This window comes from Pelodiscus sinensis, chromosome 3 (assembly GCF_052426305.1).
Source record: "Pelodiscus sinensis isolate ZL-2025 chromosome 3, ASM5242630v1, whole genome shotgun sequence".
NCBI classification, from domain to species: Eukaryota; Metazoa; Chordata; order Testudines; family Trionychidae; genus Pelodiscus; species Pelodiscus sinensis.
Window position 1 is genome coordinate 86,020,669 of NC_143054.1, and position 26,780 is coordinate 86,047,448.

Below are 26,780 nucleotides of genomic sequence, written 5' to 3' on the forward strand. Positions count from 1 at the left end.
CCACGTCACACTCGGCCCGCACGCGGAAGTGACGTCGACGCTAGGATTTCAGCCAATAGGAGCTCTGCGGCGCCGGGGTCACAGGGCCAGCGAAGTCCCAAGATGGCGGCGCTAGCGGTAGCAGTCGGGCAGACGAAGCGGTGTCAGTGAGGAGGGCGGTGGCCGAGCTAGGCGAGGCGGGAGTAGGGATGATGGTGCGTGGCGCGCGCTGTGGCTGAGGTTCCCTCTCGCCGCGCCCGCCCCTCTCCGCTGGTGCCCCCCTCCTCACGGCCTCGCGCTCCCTCCTCTCCATGAGCGGCGCGTGCGAGCTGGTGTGGCGCTTGCTGCACGCCCTGCTCTGCCTGCTGCGCGCGCTGGTCTCGTGGCTCCGCGGGCGGTTGCGGGGTGGCCCCCGCTCGTGGCTCTGGCGCTGGTGGCGCCGCGCGGCCTCTGCCGCCGCCTCGTGCGCGCTCCTGGCGCCCGCCGCCGGGGCCTTCGCCTTCCACAAGCCGGGCGCGGCGCGGCGGGTGCCAGGCGGGCGCGGGCGGTGTCGCGGGGACGGGCGGGCGCTGGAGAAGCTGCCGGTGCACATGGGGCTGGTGGTGACCGAGGAGGAGCCGAGCTACGCGGACATGGCCAGCCTGGTGGTGTGGTGCATGGCGGTGGGCATCTCCTACGTCAGCGTCTACGACCACCACGGTGAGCGTGGAGCGGGGGGGTGGGGGTGCGGGTGGGGGGGGGTTGGCCCGAGGGGGGGGGGTTGGCCCGGCGCGTGGCTGCTGCTGCTCCTCTGGCTAGTCGGTATTAGAGAAACGGTGCCCCTCACTTCCCGGGCCCGAGAGAGGAGCCGCCCGCGGGGGTGGTCTCTGCTTGCTCCTAGGAGCCCTGGCTGCTATCAATAGGCTTCCTTCCTGTGAGAGTTACTCCGTGCCCGCTCCTTAACAGGGGATGGCCTGGTGCTTCTCTGCCTGCCTGGCTCGGAGAGTAGCTGTGAAACTCCCAGCACCCCCTTGTCCCTGTTTGCTCCCTGAGACCGTGCCAGGTAGCAGCAAAGACCTCAGACCTGTCGGCCTGCTAACTTGGGAAAGCAGGGTGGCATTCTTCATTTCATCCCTCCCTAGATGAGCTTGACCCAGGGGCGGCCCTAGACTAGCTGCCAGCAACTGGCACCCTAGGCGAACCATGCAATCAGTGCCCCCACTTCCAAACCCCTCAATGATATTGTGCCACCATTTGGTGCCCCATTTAACTTGGCACCTCAGGCGACCGCCTAGTTCATCTACATGGACTGGCCGTCCCTGGCTTGACCCTTGCAGCAAACAAATCTATTGTGCCAGAGGAGTGGAGCAGCTTAATGGGTGATGTTTTAAGTACAGGCAGTCCCCGGGTTACATAGATCCGACTTACATGGGATCCCTACTTACAATCGGGGTGAGGCAACCCTGCACTAGCTGCACCCCCCCCCCCCAGCAGACCAGGGAGACGCGAAGCTAGCGCGCCCCCCCCACCCCCCCCAGCAGACCAGGGAGACGCGGAGCGGCTTTTCTCAGCACACACCTCAGCTTGAGAATAAAGGACTGAGGGAAGTGAGGTGTGGGAGAATAAAACTGAGCTCTGGAGAAATGTTTGGCTAGAGTTTCCCCTACAATATGTACCAGTTCCGACTTGCATACAAATTCAACTTAAGAACAAACCTACAGTCCCTATCTCGTACATAACCCGGGGACTGCCTGTATTCTGCACCCATACCATTGGGTTTCTTGACTTTGCATTTCTTACTTTGTGAAGCCAGTGTAGTGAGCAGAGGACAGGTTTCATGTTGCTAAGGATATGTACAGAAACAGCACTATTACTTAGTTTCTTAATGTCTGACTGCTTCATTCCCAGCTTGACTGTGTACCTCTAGTCCAGCTAGGAAGTAATAGGCATCAATTACTAATGGTAGCTAAGTTATTTACAAGGATAGGATGTTGTCATCCTGCCAGTTTGGAGATAACATACACAAATCTTTGCTGTATGAAAGCTAAATTGCATGCTGACTGAAACCAAAGGGGACTGCACTGCAATGGGGGACTCCTCAGTGTTTGTGTTATGGAGAATAGAAGATGTAAAAATGGGAAAACATTAACTGTGTAACTGACAAATTCTGTTGGTTACATGACTAACTGCTGCTGGAGGATAGAGCTTTTTACTGTTTGCATGTAATTTCTCACCAGTGTTTAAAGTGACTATGTATAGAGCTCTTAAATAGGACTTCAGAGAGAATTAGTCCCGGTGGGACTATCTTGGTAAGAGGTCTGGTGGTGGGTATATACTTTTCAGTCACTATCTTAAGTGTCACTTGAGGAAGGATTCAGAACATTTTAGTGCATTTCCTTGGACTCTTACCATGTCCAAGTGGGATAGCGATCTCTGATGATCAACTCTGTGAAGTTGTTGTATGGAAATGAATGCCTCTGCAAGTATGATATTATCTATCAGTATGATATTCCTGTTCCATCCAAATTGTGTGATTTTAAGATGTTGCCTTTAGATAGCTTCTTTGAACTTCCTTTAAGAACCGAAGGCTTTATATTTAGTGAGCTAGGCTACATATAGAGAGGTTTTCCACAGTGTGTTAGAATATGCTTTGATTAATATTCATTCTGGATGTGAGCTGGGAATCCTTCTATGCCTCTTGCCTCACCCCCCAGTACCAGCTCCTGCTCCCCACCCCTTCTCTCCCTGCGCCCTTGCTGCCTCTCTCTGACAGAGGCAGTGAAGAGGGGAAGTGACTAGTTAAGTCACTACTCGACTACCTGATAAGCTTATGCTTATTGGATAGTTGACTAGTCACTTACATATCTAGTCTGGTGACACTGAAGATATCTAGCTTTGTACTTCCAGCTAGTAATATTTTTGAAGGCCATATACAGCAAGGTTTAATTGAAATTTTTGACTACAGTAAAAGTATATGGAACTACTAATAAGGCTTTCTACAACAAGATGGCCTGTTTTTACTATGGATTTGTACAATGCTCAATGTAATGAGGTCTGGACCCTCAGGCCTTTTGGGTACTATTTTAGCACAAACAAGCAATACCTCTAAATAGACAAAACAGAGTCAGAGAAAAGAAGTGGTATTCCCTAATTACTGAAGGGGAAACTGAGTTATAGAATAGGGATGTTAAATACCAGTTAATTAAATAATCACTTAACCTCATAAATTCTTATCAGTTACTCAACTATTCTATATTCCCTGGGACTAGTAGTCAGAGCCCTCCGGCCTCACTCCCAAGGAGCCCCCTGCTACTCCGTGCTGCTGCCACTGTAAAACCAGCTCCCCTCATGGACCGGCTGCCTGTTGCACCGCATTGCTGCCTCTGATACAGAGGCAGCAGTGCAGTGTGGGAGCAACACTTGTCTGGGTGGCACGTAGCTGAGCCCCTGGACCTGGTGTGAGTTGAAACAGAGCAGGGCTGCCTGGCTCCTAATACAGTTTAAATGCAGAGCTGCATCAGGGTAGTTCTCAGACCCGGCATGAACCAGGAATGAGCTGGGCTGGTGGCCAGCATTCTAAAAAATTTACTGGCAGGGGATGGGGAATGTGTGTGGTCTATAGCATTAACCTATAATGGGTGGGCAATAATTTTTGGCCAGGGGAGCATGCTAAGCTTTTAGAGAGTGGTCAAGGGCCACACTTTCCTGTGGAGGAGGCATGGGTTCTAGGATGGACATTGGGTGCAGAAGGACACACAGGGTAAGGGTTGGGGTTCAGGAGACTTTGTGAGGTCTGAGAGGGAGTTTTTGTGAAGGAGGGGGTTGTGACCTGGGTCAGGAGATGGGGGTGGAGGGTATAGGATTAGGGAGGGTGAGGGGGTGCAGGAGAGGATTCTGGCCTGAGAAGGGTGTAGGAGGTGGTGCAGGATTTGGGAGGGAGTTGTGAAGTGGGTCAGGGTGGGTGCAGTGGGTTTGGAAGGTGACGGGCGAGGGAGTTGAGGTGTTAGAGGTGCAGGAATGCCAGAGGCAATCACTGGCTGAGAGGTGCTTATCTAAACATCTCCTGTTCTGCAGCACCTCCAAGGCAGGCTGGACTCCTTGCCTGCTGCAGCTCCAGAGCATTGAAAATGCAGTATGCTCCCTCCACATGGCTCTCCTCTCTGGGAGCGGGGAGAGGCTTTGTGCTGCCCCCATTTCCCACGCCAGTCTCTCAGATCCCATTGGCTGTCTATTTCTAGCCAATAGGAGCTGGGGATTGGGCTGGGAGTGGAGAGATCATTTGAAGCCTCCCTCTCCCTTCTGAGTAAAGTCACAGGGAGCAGCCCTGTGTTTAAAACAGTGGCTGCTGCATGCCTGAGGATCCTGGGAGGGGCATCTGCAGGCTAGATCCAGTGGTTTGGTGAACCGAATCCATCCCATAAGAGGTATTTTGCCCACCCTGACGTATAAGCTTTTGCTTATTGGTTAATCTGTTAATCAGCTACGCTATTACATCCCTAGTACAGAATACAGTACTTACCCAAGGTGATTTCAGTAGCCTGTGGAGAGAGCTGGGGATTAATACTCAAGACTGGGATTCAAAAGATGTGGGTTGAATCACAAGTCCATCTTTGTATTTAACAAGCATTCTAAGAAAGCTGCTATGTAGTAAATCATATAAACTTTCAACAAAATAGTTCATGATTTAGTTATCTTAGTGTGCCAATTAAGTGTTGGCAATACTCTTTTTCTTAGGTGTGTTTGCTAACTGAATTATTCAAGACTGAGAGAGGACACAACCATTTCAAGTACATAAAAGTTGTTACAAAATGAGAAATTAGTCTCAATCTCTGAGGATATGACCAGAAACAAGGGGCTAACATTGCAACAAGGGCAGAGTATGTTGGACATTAAGAAAAACTTCCTAACCATCAGGATGGCTCAGACCAGAATAAATTGCCTCCCCTTTAATGGGGGTGGCTTACTGATTCCAGTTAACTGGTAGGAGCTATTGTTTTATTTCCTTCCCTGGACACTTCAGTACTGCTGGTAGTTCCAAACCCTACAAAACACTTCTGTATCCTCTTAAATAGCAGCATCTCTTTCAACAGTGTTGGGAATAGCAGTGTTTTCTTTTGTTAGACATGAAGGACGTTAAAGACTAGTTGACTATCCGATATGCAAATTCTTATTGGATAATCAATCGACTGGTTGATTCTCCCCCCTGCCTTGCTGCCTCTATCAGGCAGTGTTTCAAAGCGGCAGTGCCGCCTGGGGTCAGCTGGGGACTCCAGAGCCTGGGATCAGCTGGGTGTAGAGCATTTCCATGGAACCTAGGATCAGCTGGGGACTCCCCAGCTGACCCCAGGTTCTGGGGAAATGTTGCATGGAACCCACATTCAGCTGGGGAGTCCCCAGCTCATCCTGGATTCCCCTGAAATTCCATGTGCAGCCTGGGGTCAGCAGGAGACTGAGTCCCCCTCTGATCCCAGGCTCCATGATTGTGCTTCTACTTTGAAATGCGCACGAGCCCCTGTGACTAGTTAAGTAGTGACTCAACTACCTGATAATCCTAGGCTTGGGTAGTTGATTACTCAAATAGTCTTACATCCCTAGTTGGAAGAGAGGTTGGAAATTGTGGAAACTTGGGTACTCTGTTGCCTCTCATTCTTGATGGAAACGTCTAAACTGCAGTCAGACTAATGTGCTGATGGTCAAATAACTTTAAAATATTTAACAGGGTGAAGTTCCCTTTAAGAAAAGCCCACAGGAAGAATAAAACTAGAAGGGAGAGAGCACTGAGCTTGTTACTGCTGTTTCGTTGCCCTACTAGTTTCTAGTCACTGTTATGTCTCCAAGTATAATTGTTTCCATAACATCAGTGCTTACCCTAGCAAAAGTTGCACAAAATAACTTTCAACTAAGGAAATATGTACAATGTGACTTTCTTGTTTAGAAACAAACCCTATTCTGAAAAGTACATGAAAGATTTTTAAAGTTGGCTTGAGGCAGTTTTACAGAGTCCAAAGACTTGCAGTTGACTAAATTTGCTTTCAGTTGTGTGCCACAAAGTAAGTCTAAAATATCAGCATGTTCCAGGATATTTAGAAATATACATTTGGAAGCTATATTATCACCAAACCTACTGCGAGTGCTGCAGCTGTGATAGTATTTTTATGTTGCCAAAACTCATCTGACTTCTTGCCACAGAAAGATAATGACCTGACACCGAAGTCATGAGTTTCAAATGATTCATTTAAAACTCCTGTCTATGGAAAAAAGCAAACGGGAAGCTGGAGGACATTGTACACATGGAATATATGTTGCTTAGATGTATTTTAACACATTGTCAAAAGGGAAATATTTAAAAAGGCATAAACATTTAAATATGCTGGATGCAAAAGAACAGAAGTTCTAAGAATTTGCCAAAATTTTGCACTTTTAAGATTGACTGGCTTACTAAACAGATAGTGTTTGTACCGCCTAAACTGAATGTTTCTAGTTGAGTAATTCAAGATTTCAGAACTAGTAGATCTCATCCTTTCATATCTATTTTTTAAAAAAATCCCAAACTCTTATCATAGAATCATATATTCATAGAACGCTAGATCTGGAAGGGACCTCGAGAGGTCATCGAATCTAGTCCCCTGCCCTCACAGCAGGATGACGCACCATTCTAGATTATCCCTGACAGATACCTATCTAACCTGCTCTTAAATATCTCCAGAGATGGAGATTCCACAACCTCCCTAGGCAATTTATTCCCGTGTTTAACCACCCTGACAGTTACGAAGCTTTTCTTAATGTCCGACGTAAACTTCCTTGCTGCAATTTAAGCCCATTGCTGCTTGTCCCATACTTAGAGGCCAAAGAGAACAATTTTTCTCCCTCCTCCTTAACACCCTTTTCAATACTTGAAAACCGCTATCTTGTCCCACTATCATGTCCTCAGTCTTTTCCTTTCCAACCTAAACAAGCCCAGTTCTTTCAGTCTTCCCTCATAAGTTATGTTCTCAGACCTTTAATCATTCTTGTTGCTCTTCTCTGGAACTTGTCCAGTTTTTCCACATCTTTCTTGAAATGTGGTGCCCAGAACTGGACACAGTACTACAACTGAGGTCTAATCAATGCAGAGTAGAGCGGAAGAATGACTTCTTGTGTCTTGCTCACAACACTCCTGTTAATGCATCCCAGAATCAGGTTTGCTTTTTATGCAACAGCATCACACTGTTGACTCATATTTAGCTTTTGGCCCACTATGACCACTAGATCCCTTTCTGCAGTACTCCCTTCCTAGACAATCGCTTTCCAGTCTGTGTGAAATTGATTGTTCCTTCCTAAGTGGAGTACTTTGCATTTGTCCTTATTAACCTTCATCCTATTTACCTCAAATCATTTCTCCAATTTGTCCAGATCATTTTGAATTATGACTCTATCCTCCAAAGCAGTTATAACCCCTCCCAGCTTGGTATCATCTGTGTACTTAAGTGCACTCTCTATGCCATCGTCTAAATCATTGATGGAAATATTGAACAGAACTGGTCCCACTTGTTATGCCCTTCCAGCATTATTGTGAACCGTTGTTAACTCTCTGAGAATGTATTAGAGGGGTAGCCGTGTTAGTCTGAATCTGCAAGAACAACGAGAAGTCCTGTGGCACTTTATAGACTAACAGATTTATGGGAGCACAAGCTTTTGTGGGCATGACATGCATCTGACAAAGTGGGTCTTTGCCCACAAAAGCTTATGCTCCCATAAATCTGTTGGTCTATAAAGTGCCACAGGACTTCTCATTGTTCTCTGAGAATGGTTATACACCCACCTTATAGTAGCCCCATCTAAGTTGTATTTGCCTAGTTTATTGATAAGAAGATTAGACCGTATCAAATGCCTTACTATAGTCCAGGTATACCATGTCCACCGCTTCTCTCTTATCCATAAGAATTATTTCCCTATCAAAGAAAGAGATCAGATTGCTTTGACATGATTTGTTCTTTACAATTCCATGCTGGTTGTTACCTATCACCTTATCTTCAAGGTGTTTGCAGATGAATTCCTTAATTACTTGCTACCTTATCTTTCCTGGCATAAGTTAAACTGACTGGTCTGTAGTTTCCTGGGTTGTTGTTGTTGTTTCCCTTTTTATAGATGGGGCCACTATATTTGCCCTTTTCCAGTCTTCTGGAATCTCTCCCGTCTTCTATGATTTTCCAAAGATGATAGCTAAAGGCTGATACCTCCTCTCTCAGCTCCTTGAGTATTCTAGGATGCATTTCATCAGGCCCTGGTGACTTGCAGACATCTAACTTTTCTAAGTGATTTTAACTTACTTTTTAAAATCTTCTAAACCTGCACTATTCCCACTAGCATTCACTGTTAGGCATTTCTTCATCAGACTCCTTGATGAAGACTGAAACAAAAGTCATTAAGCACCTCTGACATTTCCAAGTTTCCTGTTTCTCTCTCCTCACTGAGCAATGAGCCTACTGTGTCCTTGGTCTTCCTCTTGCTTCAAATATATTTCTAGAATGTTGTTGTGTTACCCTTTATGTCTGTAGCTAATTTGAGCTTGTTTTATGCCTTTGCCTTTCTAATCTTGCCCCTGCATACCTGTATTGTTTGCTTATATTCATCTTTTGTAATTTGTCCTAGTTTCCACTTTTTATAGGACTCCTTTTTGATTTTCAGATCATGTAAGATCTCCTGGTTAAGCCAAGGCAGTCTTTTGCCATACTTTCTATCTTTTCTACTCAGTGGAATAGCTTTCTTTTGAGTTCTTAATCCTGTCCCTTTGAAAAACTGCCAACTCTCCTCCGTTGTTTTTCCCCTTAGCCTTGCTTCCCATAGGACTTACCTACCAGCTCTCTGAGTTTACCAAAATCTGCCTTCCTAAAATCCATTGTTTCTATTTTGCTGTTCTCCCTTCTACCATTCCTTAGAATCATGAACTCTATGATTTCATGATCACTTTTATCCAAGGTGCCTTCCACTTTCAAATTCTTAACCAGTTCCTCCCTATTTGTTAAAATCAAATCTAGAAGGAAAAACAAACAAGTCTCTTGCTTTCCCAGTTGGTTTCTTAATTTTTAGTTCAACTAGCTCAGGTCAATGACTAGTTTAATAAAGTGAAATGAAAATATATTTTCTTTGCACCTGCATGTGAAGCTATTGATATCAAACTAGTTTAGCATACCTAAGACCTCTGCTTCTGGATGCTTGGCTATGTTATACTAACATAAGCACCAGTATGCCAGCACTGTCAGCTGGAGGGCTTTCTGTGCTGACATAGCTTCTGCTGCTTGTGGAGGTGGCTTGGCACTCTGTTCTGTCTGCAAAGTCTTTACCAGATGTGCTGCAATGTTTGTATAGACAAGCCATATTAGGAACTTTACGCAATATAGAGACTCTGGGAAGCTTTCACAGAGCAATCAAGGGCCATAAATACTGAATGGCTTTCCCCTGGTGGAATAGTGAGGACCATTGACTTTGAATGATGTATGCCCTGAAGTTGGTGGGATGTTGAAGCATGAAAATTCCTCTGTTGAGGAGCTTGGGCAAAGCAGGTGCAGAGGCATTGTAAGAAAAATACTTCCATAAAGATAGAAAACTAATTCACTGGTCCTGCTGCTGCTAATCTGCAGAGAGTGAAGATAGGGACTTTATCTCCCATGAGGATGCTGATCAAACCCAAGCCTTCACAAAAAGAGGGAAGGTCAAGCTAAGGCCTGATGTACACTACCCAGGGATGTGAAGAATATCTTTCAGCCCCAAGGCATAGTTAAGCTGACCTAACCTATGGTACGCAGTGCAAGTACTTCAGAAGCATTCTTTCATTAACTTTTTGCTCTTGAGGAGGTAAAGTACTTTGGAGGGGAACCACTCCTGCCAACATAGACATTATCTATGTTGAAGCACTGCAGCTGTGCTACTATAGTGTTTCTGGTGTGGCCTGTCCCCAAGGAAATGTGTACAGGAGCTTGCTTTCCATAGATCTGTAACACTCATTTTTGAGAATAAAGAGTGTTTGCTAAGCCTGTTTTCTTTCTGTATTTCTGTACTGCCTTTTTGAATAGTTCAGCTACAAAACCAGAGCTCCTGCAGCCAGCTGGACTCCTCGGGAAATGTCAAAACAAGTGAGAGGGTCTTCAGAGAGCCAGGAACTATCTTGAGGATCTAAGCAGCCAGACTGCAGGGTTCCAGTGCTTGAGATGTTTGTCAGACCTTGGCATCAACAACAGAGAGTGCACTGGAGCAATCCAAACTAGGAGCCAGTGAGCAGTCATTTCCCAGACACAGGGAGCTTAGCAGCAGGGGGGATTCAGTGGCTTGATCCCTCTGCAATTGAGGGAGGTCTGTTGAGAGAATGGTACTTGACTGTCTTGTGATAAAAGGTGTCAAGAATAAAAATTGGTGCTACAATGTGACTCCAAAGTTAATGAGCTGGAGAAAATCACTTACTTATTCTAATGTATGCATACACTCTGGCATACAAGCAGCAATAGCAGGCTCGCTTGCAAATATGCAAGTGGTTGATGGTGACACTTTGTGACCATTGAGCCTCAAAAGCATGAACAATCAAGCAATGCACAAACTTCAATAAATATTTTAAAGTTCTGTCTCTGGTTACATAACTTTTGTAGGTGTTTTCTGTCCCTCTTATAACAAAAATGCTGCTTTAACCTTGTATTGGTGCTAGTACCTTCCAATGTATTGGTGTATCATAAACTCTACCATTACCCTTATGTGACACAGATATAACTTCAGCACCTCTGTAGTCTAGATGGAGTCTGCACTGCAGGCTGCTCTGGCCAAGAAAAGGTGCTTACAGTAAGGCAGCTATGGAAGTTCCTTCCACAATAGGGGCACCTGTTTCAAACCCTCCAGAGTGAACAAACATCCACCTGAACACTAAAAAAGGAAATATTTATTTACAGGGAGATAGTTGGAATGATAAAATAGGGTTGTGTACAACACAAGGTCCTACCATACCCCTGTTTCAAGAGGCAGACAGAGAACAATCTGCTCATATGTAGAATTTGAGGCCTGGGCAGTATTCCAGCCCAGTAGGGTGTGTACCAGAGTACATGGTTAACTGATGAGCCTGGGCTCATTAGTGAACCCTCAGTTACATGCATGCACACATTCTGGTACTGCTGCCTCTATGGTGGGGAGGTGATAGGGCATAATTGCTCCTGATACAGCAGTGCAAGGAGGTGGGGCAGGCAGGAGCCAGCTCCTATGGAGCTGCCTTCCACCTTCCCCTCTCAGCTGACTCCCATATAGGCAGCAGGGGAAGTGGGTCCAGGTGGGAATCAGTGCTTGCCTCCCCCCCCCCCCCCCCCGTGTAACTTCTGAAAAGTTCAGTGGTTACACATTTAAATACATACACGTATTTTAACATCCCTAGTAGTGAGTGGTACTGGCTGTCTTTGGTGCCAACAAACTCCTCCACTGTTGTTCTGTGTGGCTTTGCAGAGAGCAACAACCTTCTCGTGTAACTAGTTAATGGCCTCCCTCATTCCCAATGCCAAGTCACAGTCCCACTACATGGACCCAGTATCACTGCTGCCTGTCCAGTTTGTCCTCAGGTGACTTCCTCCCTAGGGTCGTCCTCCGGTTTGTTCTGTGTGTTCCGTCTGGCTCCTGTCCTGGGGTATCCCCAATCAGCCACTTTGTCCTTCCCAGGCTTCATGCAGGTTCTCAGCTGCTTCACTGGTGAGGCTATCCAGGCTATACCCCTTCTGTCAGGAGCTCCAAACACACAAATAAGTTGTGCTCTCTGCTCCCATCTATGCCCCCTAACCTCACTTCTTCTCTTGAAACAATCAGTACTTATCTCCTAAGGAAAAAGATTTAAGGGATTCATGTTCTGAGCCCAAAAGTGGTTACACAAATTCAGTGTAATTTGGTCAAGAGATTCCCAGCATATACCCGCCCCACATTCTGAGCATATTTAAATTTTTCAATATAATCTCTCTGCATATGAAAACTGATGTTCCACAAGGGCTGGTTTGGACTTAGTGCTGTGGAGGAGAACATCTGACATACCTCAAACCTATTGCCAGGCAGTATTCATCTCCATGGCATGACATCCTACAGAGATGAGTGAGCCATTTCACATGTCTCTGCAGTCATCCTAAGCTGCAAAGGGTTTCGCTGAGTTCCTTCTTTCAAAAGGGAGTATAGAGGCTGGTATCCATCTCCTTGTACGTGTGCTCACAAGTGTTCCTTTGAAAGAAGGAACCCACAAAACCCTTTGCAGCTTAGGACGACTGCAGAATGAAATGGCTCACTCATCTCAGTAAGATGTTGTGCCATGGAGATGAATAGGATCTCCAGTAGGATGTTCTCAAAGGAACACACTATGCCTGGTGATAGTGTGTTTGGAGCTCCTGAGAGAAGGGGTTAAAGTGTGTGGGTATGGCGGAGAAATTGTATCCTCAGAGAAACTCTGCTTTTAGAGCAGGCTTAGTGAACGCAACCGCTATGCCTTGCCTGTACTTAATCTGTTCACAAAAGCAATCAGAGTTCCAGTTGCTACAGTTTCTTGACCTTTATCTTAGTGCAGGCAGTGTTCTCAAGAGACTTGCTTCCCCCTTGAAGTGCAGTGTCATAGATCATCACACTTACAAGTTCTCACAGCAAGAATTGGCTTTTATGTAGGTTACACAAGCATAAAAGCACAACTCAGCACAGAAATAAGGGGCCCATGATTACTTTGGGTGTAGATCAGTGTTTCTTAAATTGTGTTCTGTGGCATACAGGTGTGCTGTGGAGAACAGAGTTCAAAATGGCCACCCTTAAAGGGGAGGCAACTTTTTTCCCCTCTAACTCCTCCCTACCCCGGCTCCCACCCCCTCAACACACAATCCTTGGTGTTCCTCATTTAAAAAAAAATTGTTTGGCGTTTCTCAGTCTTAAGTTAAACACTGGTGTAGATGTACCTTTCCTCATAATGTGTGAACTGTGTTAAAGTAATCCTTGCACCAGTTGATGTAGCTATCCTTAACACAATGCGGTTGAAGTGCATGCAGATGAAGGAAAGAATACAATTCTGCAGGGCATACCACATAGCATAGAATGTGCATGCTCTCTTCATCATTCCATTCACACATGTGCTTATTGTAGAGTAGCTGTTGTAAGAGGTTATGCTGCACACTGTAGCTTGCTAGCTTAGCTTCTCACGCACTATTGTCCTGATCCTAAGTTTCATTTCTCTTAGGCCACAGAAGGAGTTGGTGCAAGGCTAGCACTAGAATATGGGAGTCCCTGACTTCTGCTTGTTAGAGAAAATGTGCAAACTTGCATCTGACATGGTAAATTTGTCATTTAGAGCATTCTATCAGTGAAGTTTGTGGTGTTCTTTGTAAAGAACTATCAGATGTCTTACTGGTTCAGTCATATCAAGAACAGTAGCAACATACCACAGACCTAAAAGTTGTATGTAGTTAACTTTATTCTCTTCCGAGGTCGTCATGAAGCCAGATTTATGTAGTACAGTCTGCCTCAATTATTTATCTTGTAGAGTCTAATTTAAAGCTAGCATTTTACTACCTGTTTCTTCTTTCTCTATTTTTATCAGTCTTTCTGATAAAGTGAAAACTGAAATGACTTGTCTGACTTGTGGATTTTTTTAAGGTATCTTCAAAAGGAATAATGCAAGGCTTATGGATGAAATTTTAAAACAGCAGCAGGAACTGTTGGGTCTAGATTGCTCCAAATATGCGGTGGAATTTGCAAATCAAGACAAAACAGACCAAGGTAGGATTATGGTGATGAAAGCCCTGAGGCCCTCAGTGCTTTATTCATTGAGGCTTGTGTATCATCCTGTATGTACATTCCTCCTCACTGTCTTCCCCTGCCCCAACTGCATGTTGTTTTCCCTCCCACCCTTTCCCCCTTCACCTCCTTTATAAAAACAGATGCAGAGAATGTTTGTAACCTTCCTGGGCTAATGTTGATTGTATGTGGTTGTTGTCTAAGGCAGTGGCTAGTAACCTTTCCAGGCTCCTATATCCCTTTTAGTAGTTTTTGTTTTGTGTACCCCTCAAAGTCTCAATTTATTTAAAGACTACTTGTTTACAAAATCAGACATAAAAATACAAGTAGTATGGCACACTTTTCCTGAAAAATGTATTTATAATTAGATGGTAAAAATAAGACAGTAAGCAATCAAAACAATATTTCACTTACATTTCAGTGTATAGTATACAGTATAAGCATAACATAAAAATAGCATACTAGGTCAGACCAAAGGTCCATCTAGCCTAGTACTCTGCCTTCCAACAGTGGCCAATGCGAGGTATCCAAGAGGAAATGAACAAAACAGGTAATCATCAAGTGATCCCTCCTCTGTCACCTGTTCCCAACTTTTGACAAACAGAGGCTAGGGACACCGTTCCTATCCATCCTGACTAATAGCCATTAATGGACCTGTTCTCCATGAATTCATCTTGTTCTTTTTTGAATCCTGTTAAAGTGCTGGTTGTCAACATCCTCTGGCAAGGAGTTCCACAAGTTGACTACATTGCATAAACAAATAATTCATTTTGCTTGTTTTAAACCTGCTGCTTATTAATTTCATATGGTGACCCTTAGTTCTTATGTTATGGGAACAAGTAAATAACCTTTCCTTACTCATTTTTTCCACACTGTCATGATTTTATAGACCCCTATCATATCAGTCTCCTCCTTTCTAAGCTGAAAAGTCCCAGTTTTTTAATCTCTCCTCATATGGCAGCTGTTCCCAAACCCCAAATAATTTGTTGCCCTTTTCTGAACTTTTTTCGGAAAATATGTCTTTGAGATGAGGTGACCACATCTGCACGCAGAATTTAAGATGTAAGCTTACCGTACATTTATATAACAGAAATAAGATATTCTGTCTTATTCTCCATCCCTTTTTAAACGATTCCTAACATTTTGTTTGCTTTTTTGACTGCTGCTGCACATTGAGTGGATGTTTTCAGAGGACTATCCACAATGACTCCAAGTTCTCTCTTGAGTAGTTATAGCTAAATTAGTCCCCATCGTATTGTATGTATAGCGGGGATTATGTTTTCCAATGTGCATTACTTTGCATTTATCAACATTAAAATTCTTCTGCCATTTTCTTGAGGTCCTTTGAAGCTCTTCAGATTCTGCTTCGGGCTTAACTATCTTGAGCAGTTTAGTATCATCTTAAAATGTTGCCGCCTTATTGTTTACCCCTTTCTCCAGATCATTTATGAATGTTAAATAGGATTGATCCAGTACAGACCCCTGTGAGACACCACTAATTACCTCTGTACATTATGAAAACTGATCATTTAGTCCTATTGTTTGTTTCCTATCCTTTAACCAGCTCTTAGTCCATGAGAGGACCTTCCCTCTTATCCCATGACAGCTTTCTTTACTTAAGAGCCTTTGTTGAGGGAACTTGTCAAAGACTTTCTGGAAATCTAAGTACACTGTGGGTACGTCTAGACTACATGCCTCTTGCGACAGAGGCATATAGATTAGACTACCCGGCATAGGAAAATGAAGCGGCGATTTAAGTAATCGCCGCTTCATTTAAATTTACATGGCTGCCACGCTGAGCCGATCAGCTATTTGTCGGCTCAGCGCGGGGGTCGACATCAAAGGCATCTGTCGACCTCTCAGGTATGCCTCATCCCAGGAAGCATACCTGGGAGGTCGACAAACGCCTTTGATGTCGACCCCCGCACGTCCAGACAACCGCGCTGAGCCGACAAATAGCTGATCGGCTCAGCGTGGCAGCCATGTAAATTTAAATGAAGCGGCGATTATTTAAATCACCGCTTCATTTTCCTATGCCGGGTAGTCTAATCTATATGCCTCTGTGGCCAGAGGCATGTAGTCTAGACGTACCCTGTATCTACTGGATCTCCCTTGTCCACATGCTTGTTGACCCCTCAAAGAATTCTAGTAGATTAGTGAGTCATAATTTCCTTTTACAGAAACCATGTTGACTTCCCCCAACAAATTATGTTCATCTATGTTTCTGACAATTCTGTTCTTGACTATAGTTTCATCTAACTTGCCTGGTACTGACATTGGATTTACCAGTCTGTAATTGTCCTAGAGCCCTTTTTAAAGATTGGCACCACATTAGCTATTTTCCAGTCATCTGGTACAGAAGATAAGTTACAAGCCACAATTAGTAGTTCTGCAGTTTCATATTAGAGTTCTTACAGAACTCTTAGGAGAATGCCATCTGGGACTTATTAATCTGTTTGTTCAAAAACCTTCTCTACTGACACCTCAGTCTGGGACAATTTATCAGATTTGTGACCTAAAAAGAAGGCTCAGCTCTGGGTATCTCCCTCACGTTCTCAGCCGTAAAGACCAATGCAAAGAATTCATTCAAAGTTTTTCTGCAGTGACCTTATCTTTTGAGTGCTTTTTTAGCATCTCGATCATCCAGTGGCCCCACCGGTTGTGTAGTAGGCTTCCTGCTTCTGATGTACATACAAATATTTTTGCTATTACTCTTTTTGAGATTTTTTTTTTTTTTTGGTCAGCTGTTCTTCAAATTCCATTTTGGCCTTCCTAATTATATTTTTGCACTTCATTTGACAGAGTTTATGCTTCATTCTGTTTTCCTCACTAGGCTTTAACTTCCGCTTTTAAACAATGCCTCTTTATTTCTCACTGCTTCTTTTATTTGGCTGTTAAGCCTTAGTGGCTCTTTTTTGGTTCTCTTATTGCATTTTTAAATTTGGGGTATACATTTAATTTGAACGTTTATTATGGTGTCTTAGAAAAGTTTCCATGCAGCTTTCAAGGATTTTACTTTTGGCACTATACCTTTTTAAATTGTTTAACCTTCTAACTTTCGTGTAGTTCCCCATTATCAGGGATTTAACAGGTTAATTATATTATGGTCACTATTTCTAAGTGGTCCACCTTGGGGATGCTAGAAATACAAAATTACTAAAATAAGCTAATTTCAACAATTGTTAGCAGTTACAGTTACTAAAATGTTCCAGGGGGGGACCCTCCCAGGGAGCCCTGTGCCATTCTGTGCTGCTGACTCTGTATCAGAGGCAGCAGTTTTGGGGTGGCAGGTGGGAGCTGGTCTGCGAGGAGAGCTGGCTTAAAAATTGGCCAAAAACAAACAAACCAGCAGCCACTTCTGGAGGGGGAGCACTGTGGTAGTAGCAATTACAGCTTGGTCTAAGACTGAGTCTATTAGGAATGTCTGAGAGCATGTAATTGAATAGTTGTGTAACAACACAAATGATCAGTTACACAACAATTCTCTCAGGGAGCCTGCTGCCACCCTGTGCTGCTGCCACTCTATCAGAGGCAGTGGCATGGGTGGTTTTTAAAACGAGCTTCCTGCGTAGACTGCCTCTGCCTGCTGTCCTGCACTGCTGCCTTTGAAAGAAGCAGCAGTGTGGTGGGGGAGGGAGGAATCCATGGCTGCCTGTGTAGAAGGCAGCAAGGGGGCAGGACAGGTCAGTCTGCTGAGGTGGCATTCACGAAGAATTGCTTAAAAGCTGGTTCACCATGTGTATCGGCACCTGAACCCACTCTACAGCCTCCACACTTCCCAGCAATACAGGCGTAGGGGCTGGGCATTGGTTCCCACATGCACTCCTCCCCCTTGCTGACTCTGATACAGAGGCAGCAAGGGGGGGAAGAATGCATATAGTCGACAGGATTACCCAATAAGCCTACTTGAATAGTCAATAAGAGGGTAAACAGCAGAGCTGTAGTGAAGTTAGCTCCCCATCCCGGCTCTTACTCCATTTTAAAAAGCAGAGGTGCAGTCGGGGACTTGCCATGAACAGGCTTGCGCCTGGTCTCTTCTCTCCTCCTTCCCCCTCCCCCTCGCCTCTTCCCCATCCTGCCTCAGAGATGGTACTGGGGGGAACTGGCTTTTAAGCTGGCTTCCCCCAGCACCATCTCCTCCTCCTCTCCCCTCCTCCCCACCCCGCCTCTGTTAGACTGCATAACTTTTTATGAACACAAAGCATTTGCTGGTAGTCCTCTAATTTAAACTGAGAACCTATAAAATAAACAGTTATACACCTTACAAAGCATATTTAATGATTCTTGGTTCTTTGGGAAAATGCATTGGATGCAAATAGCTAGTTGAGGCCTGATACAAATCTTCCCATCATGGATGAACTTGTAACTCAATATTTTTATTCGCTCTCGGGCAGGAAATGTGGAATGTGTATCGTCTTTCAAAAAGGGGCCGTTAGCTTGTGTAGTTCAGCATGGGTACCCTGTGTTCCTCTCTTCAATTTCTCAGTCTGATACAGGCTAAAATCTAGTGGCTGTCTTCCCGAGTAACCTCCTAACCCTTATAGTGTGTTTCTTAATTTCTCTATTTATAGCCTTTTCCAAATACTCCAGTGTAACAGTTACTTGCAGCCAAATACTTAAACTATACATTTATTACAAATTTCTTCCTGTGCCTTTTACCCACGTCTCACCTGGAAGTGTCACGTCCTATCTCCTGTTTTGTTCTTGGCAGTTTTGCTGCCTTGCTCTTTTTGGTGTGGTGTGTTGTGGTTGGTGTTGTTTTTTTTTTTTTAAATGGCCGTGCTTTCCTTTGTTCACTCTTGTTTGCTATGCTACTTGGGGCTCAGATGCCTCTATTTTCTCTCCTCCCCCTCCCCCCCCCACTTGCCAGTATCATAGCCTTCTAGCAGAGTGCTTCTAGCGGTCATATGAAGCAGAACAAATGCAGCCTTCTGAAGTGATCTTGTCCCTCTGTCCCAAAAGTTGGAAACTGGCCTGAGACTAGTGACACTGTTAAAATATAATGCTAAGCTTTTAGGCTATTACAGGTTACATCTAAGTCTTGTAAGATGTCCTGAAGTCAAACGGTAGGAAATACAAAGTTAAGGTAACAAACCTGAAGACTCTCACCACCATAAACTTCTAAAAAGATGTAGCTGTGATAGACACGTTAGTACACTGAGTGGCAATGTTCAGTGCATTGTATTTTTTAATTTGAAATGTCAAAATGTGCACATTGTTATTGATACAAGAACTTCCATCCCTGTCCTTTGAATACTTACTAACATCCTAGAACTGTAAACAAATAAGCTGTCTTGCACTTGCTTTTTAAAACAACTTTGTATTTTTTACTTGCAGTTTTAAATTGCCAATCTACACTGAAGGTGCTGTCCCCAGAAGATGGAAAGGCAGACATTGTGAGAGCTGCTCAGAACTTTTGCCAGTTGGTAGCACAACAGCAAAGAAAATGTACAGACCTGGATGTGAATGTCTTAGACAGTTTACTAAGTAGTAAGTATTATATTGTGTCTGGAACAGGAAGGGACCACTATGTTCTACTAAGATTTTTGGGTCAGAATGGCACTGGATTTACATCTGGATTTGAACTCCTAACCAGCACTGGTGACCGTTTTTAGAACATTTGCTCATATCTTGGTAATAGGTTTTGATTCAGATAATATTTTACATGTCTGTCACAGAACTGAGCAAACTATTGACTTTTAAAAAAAAATTTCAATGGTGGGCAGGAAAAAAAGGTTCATTTTAAATCAAAATGGACTAAACAAAAACTTAACCTCACAAATGTCTACTCAAAGTGACACTTTGAGAAAATGTGGACACTTCAGAAAGATTCCACCCTACCCTCGCCTAAAGTATTGGACACATTTGAAAATAGTTTGAGTTCGTCTCACTTTCTCAAACTGTGTGGCAAAATTTTTATTTAGTCAGAAAAATTCACCCATTTCTGTCCTGTGTGAAGATGCTGCTGCTTAACTCTTTTGCAGACCATTCTGAAAACACTGTATCCCACTGGTTTCCTCTCACCTTCTGCTTCAGTTTTGTCCATGCCTTCAAAGTTTGATTTAATTTCCTCCCCTCCAAGTCTTCCTCCTGTTTGTCCTGTATTGCCTCAGTCTTCATATCTTTGTATGTTTTATGGGGCGCTTTTCTCTTATCCTGCTCCTCCCCCCCCCCCTTGCCCTCACCTTTTGAATGCCACTGAACAGCTGATCATGGCAGCCACATGGGAGGTTTTGGGAGGGGAAGGAGAGGAGCTGCTCCATGGGGCTGACATTGGGTGCTAAGCACCCACTATTTTCCCTATGAGTATTCCAGGCTGGAGCTAGCATCTATACGTGAGGACTTCTACTGACACTTTATAAAATCTATGTATTACTACTTGTCCCAAGTTATTAAGTACAACGATATAGCAATTACAAGAAATTAAGCAGTTCGTGCTTGTTTTAGTGTGGAGGGGTGTGCGGTTTTTTTGGTTTGGTTTTTAAAGCATACTCTCTTCTCTTTCTGCTTCTCCTTTATTCCCTTAGTCCAGTGATCCCCAACACGGCGCCCGCGGGCACCATGGCACCCGCGGGGGCATTTGTGTGCACCCACTAAGTTCTTGGGGCTGGCCTGGCCCCGCCCCGGGTATGTGGCGCACGATGAGCGCCGGCCCCGGGAGCGCCGCAGATTGGCCGCCCACGCTCTGGGCACACGGTGCATGGGGGGAGCTCAGGCCCTGGGCGCGCGGTGCTTGGGGGGGGGGGGGGGAGGCCGCCAGCCCCGGGCACGCAGCGCCTGGGGGGGGCACCGGCCCCGGGCACACGGTGCTTGGGGGGGAGACGCTTGGAGGGGGCCCCAGCCCCGAGCACGTGGCTATGGGGGGGGGGGGGCCCGCCCCTGGGCATGCAAGTGTCCCTGCCCTCTGGCGCCCAGCGGGCGAACGGTCACGCCCCCTGGCGCCCAGCAACCTCTAATGGTTGGGGACCACTGCCTTAGTATGTGTCTAGGCTACATCCCTCTGTCAAAGTGTAAATTAGACACTTTGAAATTGCAAATAAAGTGCGGGATATTTAAATCCCCACTTCATTTGCATAATTGCGTCATGGCGCTCTTTCTAAAAAGCGCCATTTCGACAGAAACTGCGGTCTAGACACGGTTCTTTTGAAAATGGCAGGCTTTTTCGAAAGATCCTGTAGTCCTCAAAAAATGAGGTTTACAGGATCTTTCGAAAGCCTACTGTGAAGCTGTGCTGCTGCAGCTTAGAGGGAATACTGGTCAGTATGTCAGCTAATTTTGATTTTTCACAGTAGTATTCTAATATGTCTTCACTATAATCTCTTATCAAGTTCCCAAACTATTGTTGGTTCAAGGCACAGCAGCCCATTTTTGCCAATTATGACCTCAACCTCTCACTTCAGTTATCTGTTCAGAAAAAAGGTAGAGGACTGAACTTTTATTCTTAACACTTTTTTACTGTCTAATATCTTTTAAAGATAAAGAAATAACTCTCAACATTCTAATGAATCTAAATCTCTAATTCCAACTTAATTTTCCCTCTTGTATTTATTTATTTTGTAGGTAATAAAGGTTTCCCTGATCCTGATTTAATTTTGAAGTTTGGTCCTGTGGACAGCACCTTAGGATTCCTTCCCTGGCACATCAGACTGACAGAGATTATGTGAGTTGGTTATAAGTCATATATTTATGCCCTAAAATGACAGTTTTAAATGCTTTTTAAGTTTCCAAGCGATGCAAAAAGAAAGAAATGAAGTCACTCCAGCAGATAAAAAGCAAGTAATAAGTTTTGCTTGGAGACTGAGATTGTACAGAAAGTATCTTTTTAATGCATTTCTTTACTCTCCTATTAGAGAGATAATATTGACTGGTTTGGGCTTTGTCTGTCTCCTACAGGAAACATTTAATCTATTAGTTTGAGACATTTTTGGCCCTTCAAAGATAGAAGTTATGTGCACAGATATGTTTATGGTGTCTCAGTTAATTGATTATTCCACTTCTATTCCTCTTATGACTATGGTGTACAAAAAGCTTTTAAAAAAATGTCATGACCAGCTCAGTTGTGAGGATCCTGAATCTTAGTTGTATGCCCTGTTTGATAAGTTCTTCAAGATTCAGCAGCAGCTTAAATAAAATCCATTGGCTTCAGAGTTGAGACAGTAACAAACCATCAGATTTGTGAGACAGTATTTTGTATCAGCTTATCTCAAATTGTCTTTGAATTGTATTTGTTCGACTTTTCTCTTTACAGAGCATGTGTCTTGCTGTTGATATACTTTACACTTAGTTATATATGGCTCATGTATACACATGAAGGTTGTTAAAATATACTTATGATTCCTAGATTTAAATGAAGAGCTATTAATAGTTATTGGGTCAGAGGAATTCTTTGTGGATGTATTAGGGTTATTCTATGTCTAGGAGCATTCTGAAGGCAGAAATATGTCCTTAGGACCTAAGTTCCCTCTAAGTTAGGCAGCTCTGCGGCTGCTTAACATGACCCTTAAAAGGGCTCAAGGTGGGCAGGTCTGTGCTGGGACTGGGGGAAGGGGACGCCTTTCCCTCAGCCATGGCACCAACTCAGACCTGCGTCAGAGCTGCCACTTCTAGGGGGACAGGTGCCTCTTCCTGTACCTGCCCCTATTGGGGGACAAGCTTCCCTCCCCTAACTATGCCTGCTGGAACTGCAGTGGCCATCGGGAAGCTTCTCACCTGGACCTAAGATGCTTTGAGAGAGGGTTGTAGTAGACCTCTCTCCTTGGGGCAGCCTGCAAGTCGAATCCCTCATCCACAGCCCCAATCCAGAGTCTGCACCACCAGCCAGAGCCCTCACAATCCTGCACCCCAATCCTCTGCCCCAGGCCCGAGTTCCCTCTGACACTCAGAACCTCTTGGTCCCACCTCCACCACATGAATTTTGTTATGTGCATCAGCATGAAGACGATGATGCATATCACCTCCATATTGATGCACATAACAAAATTCAGACTGTTCAAGAATGGGAAAATTAGAAGGAACACTGCTTAAGACTCCTTCTGACACTTCATTAATAAGTCCAGTCTGTAATTGTCTTTGAGAACTTTAGTAGAAAAAGTGCTCAATCATACTTTCACTCAGAAGATTTAAATTTTTCTTCTGTGGTTTAAAAATGTCATAGCTGTCTCTAAGGCATGGTGCTGGCAGGAGCAAACTTCTTTCATGCTCTGGCATGCAAACTATCTCTGCTACTGCCTCCCAGTGTTATAAAGAAGTTAGGGATGTGTGTAAATGGGTAAACAATTAACCAATGAGCCTGGGCTCATCAGTTAACCTTCACAGTTATAGGCAGCACACCCCCCTCAGCCCTCTGCTGCTACCTCTGATACCCTTAAATAAAGGGCTTGAAAGCAGAGTGTCAGTAGTACTATATAAGTTGCTTAATTGTAGAGTTTTTTTTTAAAGGCTTTTCTCCACACACAATTTACACAAATAGCTAACCTGTCTGCAATTAACATGTCTTTATTTTGGCACAAGTCTATGTTGCACTTATTTCACTGTACATGGAGATTTCCAGAGCACTAACTTGTGCCAAAATAAAGTGTTTAATTACAGCCAGGTCAATTTTTTCAGTGTAGATTGTGTGTACTAAAATACCTTCATTGTGAGGGTTATTTGAGGAGTGTAAGAACTCTGCAGCTCAGTTTGTTGTTGTTGTGATTGTGATAATTGATCTTAAATTACATTTCTTTGCCCATCAAAATCCTTTACATAAAATAGTTGCCTTAATGACTCCTTCCTAACCTGTTTCTTCAGCTCTTTGCCTTCACACCTGAACATCAGCTATGAAGATTTTTTTTCTGCCCTCCATCACTATGCAGCCTGTGAGCAGCGTTGCGGAAAATGACTTCTGAATGAGCACTCTGTCAGGCTTTCCATGGAAAGGACCCAGTGTCTCTGTTTACAAGCACCCTGTGATCTGTACAAGTCTGGTTCATAATTTTCTTAATTTATCAAAAAACTCAATAAAGTGTCTTACCTTTCTGTAGAGTCTGTGCGTGTGAGTGTATGAGAATCCTTCTGTGGAAAGGGGGAAATGCACAGGTTTGTTCGTTCGTACAGATGACCTTGTAAAAATGTTTTAAGCAGAGCTGCTCAAACACTTCATGCCCCCACCTCTGTCTCCCCCTCGTGACCAAAACATTATTATGTAAGATTAATGTTATTCCTTGCTAAGGGAAAATATTCATAGTGTCATTGTGAAAACTACAGGGTAACATAAGAGGTTGCCACATGCATTGGAAAAGTGCAAGACTGGTCTGCCGCCATATGCCCGTCCATTTCTCATCCTCCCTTTGTTCCCCATAGTTGGACACTTGAGAGCTATTTGGCCTGGTTATCTTCAAATAATGTTATGCATTTGTGTATTTCAGTAATTGTTCTAATAACCATAAAAATGGAATGGAAAATTTTCCAGCTTATCTGCTAACAAGGCAAAGCATCTAATAGGATAAGAAGCAGAGGTAATCAGTTTCTGCCATCTAAAGAGGCCACAGATTTTTTTTTAACCTAATTTTGGGCAAGTGCATTAAGCAGCACTTCTAGAAAGATCTAGAGCAAGTTGTGGGTGGACAAGGATATTTTAAAAACTAATGTCTTCTAAAAAGGCACTGATAGACCTAGATATATTCCCTTATTCCTTAGGACCCAGCAAAGCCAAATTCCTCTTGAGTTCAATGGATATCAAATTGAGCATCCATATGTGAGGAGATGACACAAAATGAGATTTCCAAAATATAAACATTATAAATGAATGTTTGTTACACAAATTTGGTACTTTAAAAAAAATTAAAAACTTTAAGTATTAAGGCAGTAGCTGGAAAACATAAGCCTTTCTCAGACTGAGTTCAATTTAGATTTTGGGTTGTTGATTCAATTTTTTTAGTCTCTAATTATGGAACAATACGAATTGCCATTGTGCTTTTCTTAATAACGTTTAGCCAAAAGACAATTCTTAGTTGTGTGTATTTCTGGAAAGCCTCCATCAGACATAAAACCTGTGTACATTCTGAACTAGAGATTATCCTCAAGACTGAGTTTAGGAAGTCTGCAAATAGCAGTGAAGAGAAGGAAGGGATTAAGTGAACATGCGGTGCTCTTGTGTTTTATCATGTTTGCTTCATCATTCATGATCTCAATTTAAACAGAAGTAGAGCATTAGGCTAATAACTGTCAGAGTTGCTTATGCAGATAAGGGGAGGAAACTCCATGACAGACTGTCCTCATTTAATTATTTACATATTTTTAAAATCATTTGTTTAATAGAATTTATCATCCAATTGTCTAAATGTTTTTAAGTATGAAAGAATAAGTAGTACCTAAAAAGAAAGCAGTAATGTCTGTTGCTGAATGTTTGTCTTTTGAAACTCTATAATTCATTTTGTCCTTGAGTTATTAGCCAGTTCTTGAACAAGTGTTTCAAATGTGTGTCCCGCCTTAGAGATTTAGTTCTTTCACCTTCTTAAGAAGAATATAAGAAGGTTGTCAAGGCACTGTGGGAAATCTTTATTTCAGTTTAAAAAGGAAATGGACAGATTTTAAATTAATGTTTTTTTGTAAAATATCACACTTGATATGTGTTACCATTAATAGATATGTTACAGTACAGGTTGCAGAAGATATTACTTGTTTAGATGTTACTTGTTTTTTTTTCCTCTCCTCCTTTAATATCTCTGTACAGGTCCCAAAAGAACCTATAACAATGTGAACTGCCTCACTTCATGTTGTGTGAGAGAAAGGAACCTTTATCAAGTTGCTCACTGCTCTGAACTGATTCTTTCAAAGACATAAAGATGATATTCCAGATACACTGTACTGGCATTTCAATCTATTTAAACTCATTGATGGGGTTGGCTTTTTGGTGTTCACCCTATTGATAAAACAAAACAGACAATTTAACAGGTGATGCCTTCTTGGTGTCCTTGTAATTCCCCACTAAACGTTATAAACTTAGCTTCTGGGGGTAGGTTTAGTGACTTGCTTGAAGAGAGCTCTTTAGTATTGTGGAATAATTTTTTTAAAGCAAAAATCACCTTAATGAAAACATAAATATGTTGGTAGTAAACAGGGAAGAGGGGGGCTTAATTCTGTGGGTTTTTTCATCAACCTGCAGATTGGCAAAAATAGTCTTATGTTACCTGAGCTGGTTTTGGCCCTTACCAAATTCCTGCATATCTTTACTACAGCTAGTATTTCCTGTTTCAGAGCCAGACCTTAAAATTGAGTGAGCTGTGCCAAATACACTGTGTATATCCACAACTTGATCCTTGAATGTCTCATTGCAGTTAGCTTCCCCCATCCCAGCTTGTCATGTGTGAAGGTACATTGTATAGCTGTGACATTCTGTGTGGCTATAGTCTATGGCTACATGTAAATAGTGTGTAAAGCAAGTTTTTTATGATTAAGGAATTGATTTATTGAACTTTATTATTGAAAGTTAAATCTGAATCTGTAAAACAAGAAACCAATAAAAGAATATAATCTTTCTACAGACTATGGTATATGAACATTTTCTCTAGATTTTTGAACTAGGAGATAGGATATAAATTATTTCACAGTGAAATGGTATCACTTTTCTCTTTTGAAGTGTCCTGTTCCAAGAAGGCCTTAACACGTGGGTGAAACTTTTTGTGTACAGTTAATGTTCATTGTGTTTACATTCTCACACACAGCATTTGCACTGGAGAATTAGTGAGATTTTTTTGGGGAAGGGAGGAAGAGTGTGAATTGGGGGCTGGATCTGAAATGTAACTTTAAATCTTAACTCAGTCCTTTTATATAGAATGTAAACTTTCAGCATACAGTAGCAATATCTGGGAACCCAGATACTATTGGCTTGCTTTTTTTAAAAATTTTGTAAACAAGCTAGGAGATGCTAGGCCTTCAGCCACAAGGCAATTTTATGTGTTCTAGTGAATTTTGATATTAAATAGTAATATTTCCTTTCATAAATACCTCCAGTTTAGAGAAGGAAATAAAACAAGTTTGTGGCATGTAGTCATAGTTGTAAGAGCTGGAATTAGAATGCACTA

The 26,780-nt window shown here is 43.2% G+C and overlaps 1 protein-coding gene across 1 annotated transcript; it reads left to right on the forward strand.

Annotated features, from left to right (window-relative positions):
- Positions 1-58: 58 nt before the first annotated feature.
- On the forward strand, positions 59-23,737 carry NUS1 (NUS1 dehydrodolichyl diphosphate synthase subunit). Its single transcript, XM_075924048.2, has 5 exons — positions 59-678; positions 13,576-13,698; positions 19,054-19,206; positions 21,277-21,376; positions 23,506-23,737. Exons 1-5 carry the CDS (start codon positions 291-293, stop codon positions 23,594-23,596), a joined length of 855 nt encoding a protein of 284 aa, XP_075780163.1. The 5' UTR covers positions 59-290; the 3' UTR covers positions 23,597-23,737.
- Positions 23,738-26,780: the final 3,043 nt, after the last annotated feature.

Bases quoted from the DNA above. Each gene is read 5' to 3' on its own strand.
- NUS1 (XM_075924048.2), top strand. From the start codon at position 291: ATGAGCGGCGCGTGCGAGCTGGTGTGGCGCTTGCTGCACGCCCTGCTC. The intron at 679-13,575 runs GTGAGCGTGGAG...GATTTTTTTAAG, and splicing joins CAGCGTCTACGACCACCACG to GTATCTTCAAAAGGAATAAT. The intron at 13,699-19,053 runs GTAGGATTATGG...TTTTACTTGCAG, and splicing joins TCAAGACAAAACAGACCAAG to TTTTAAATTGCCAATCTACA.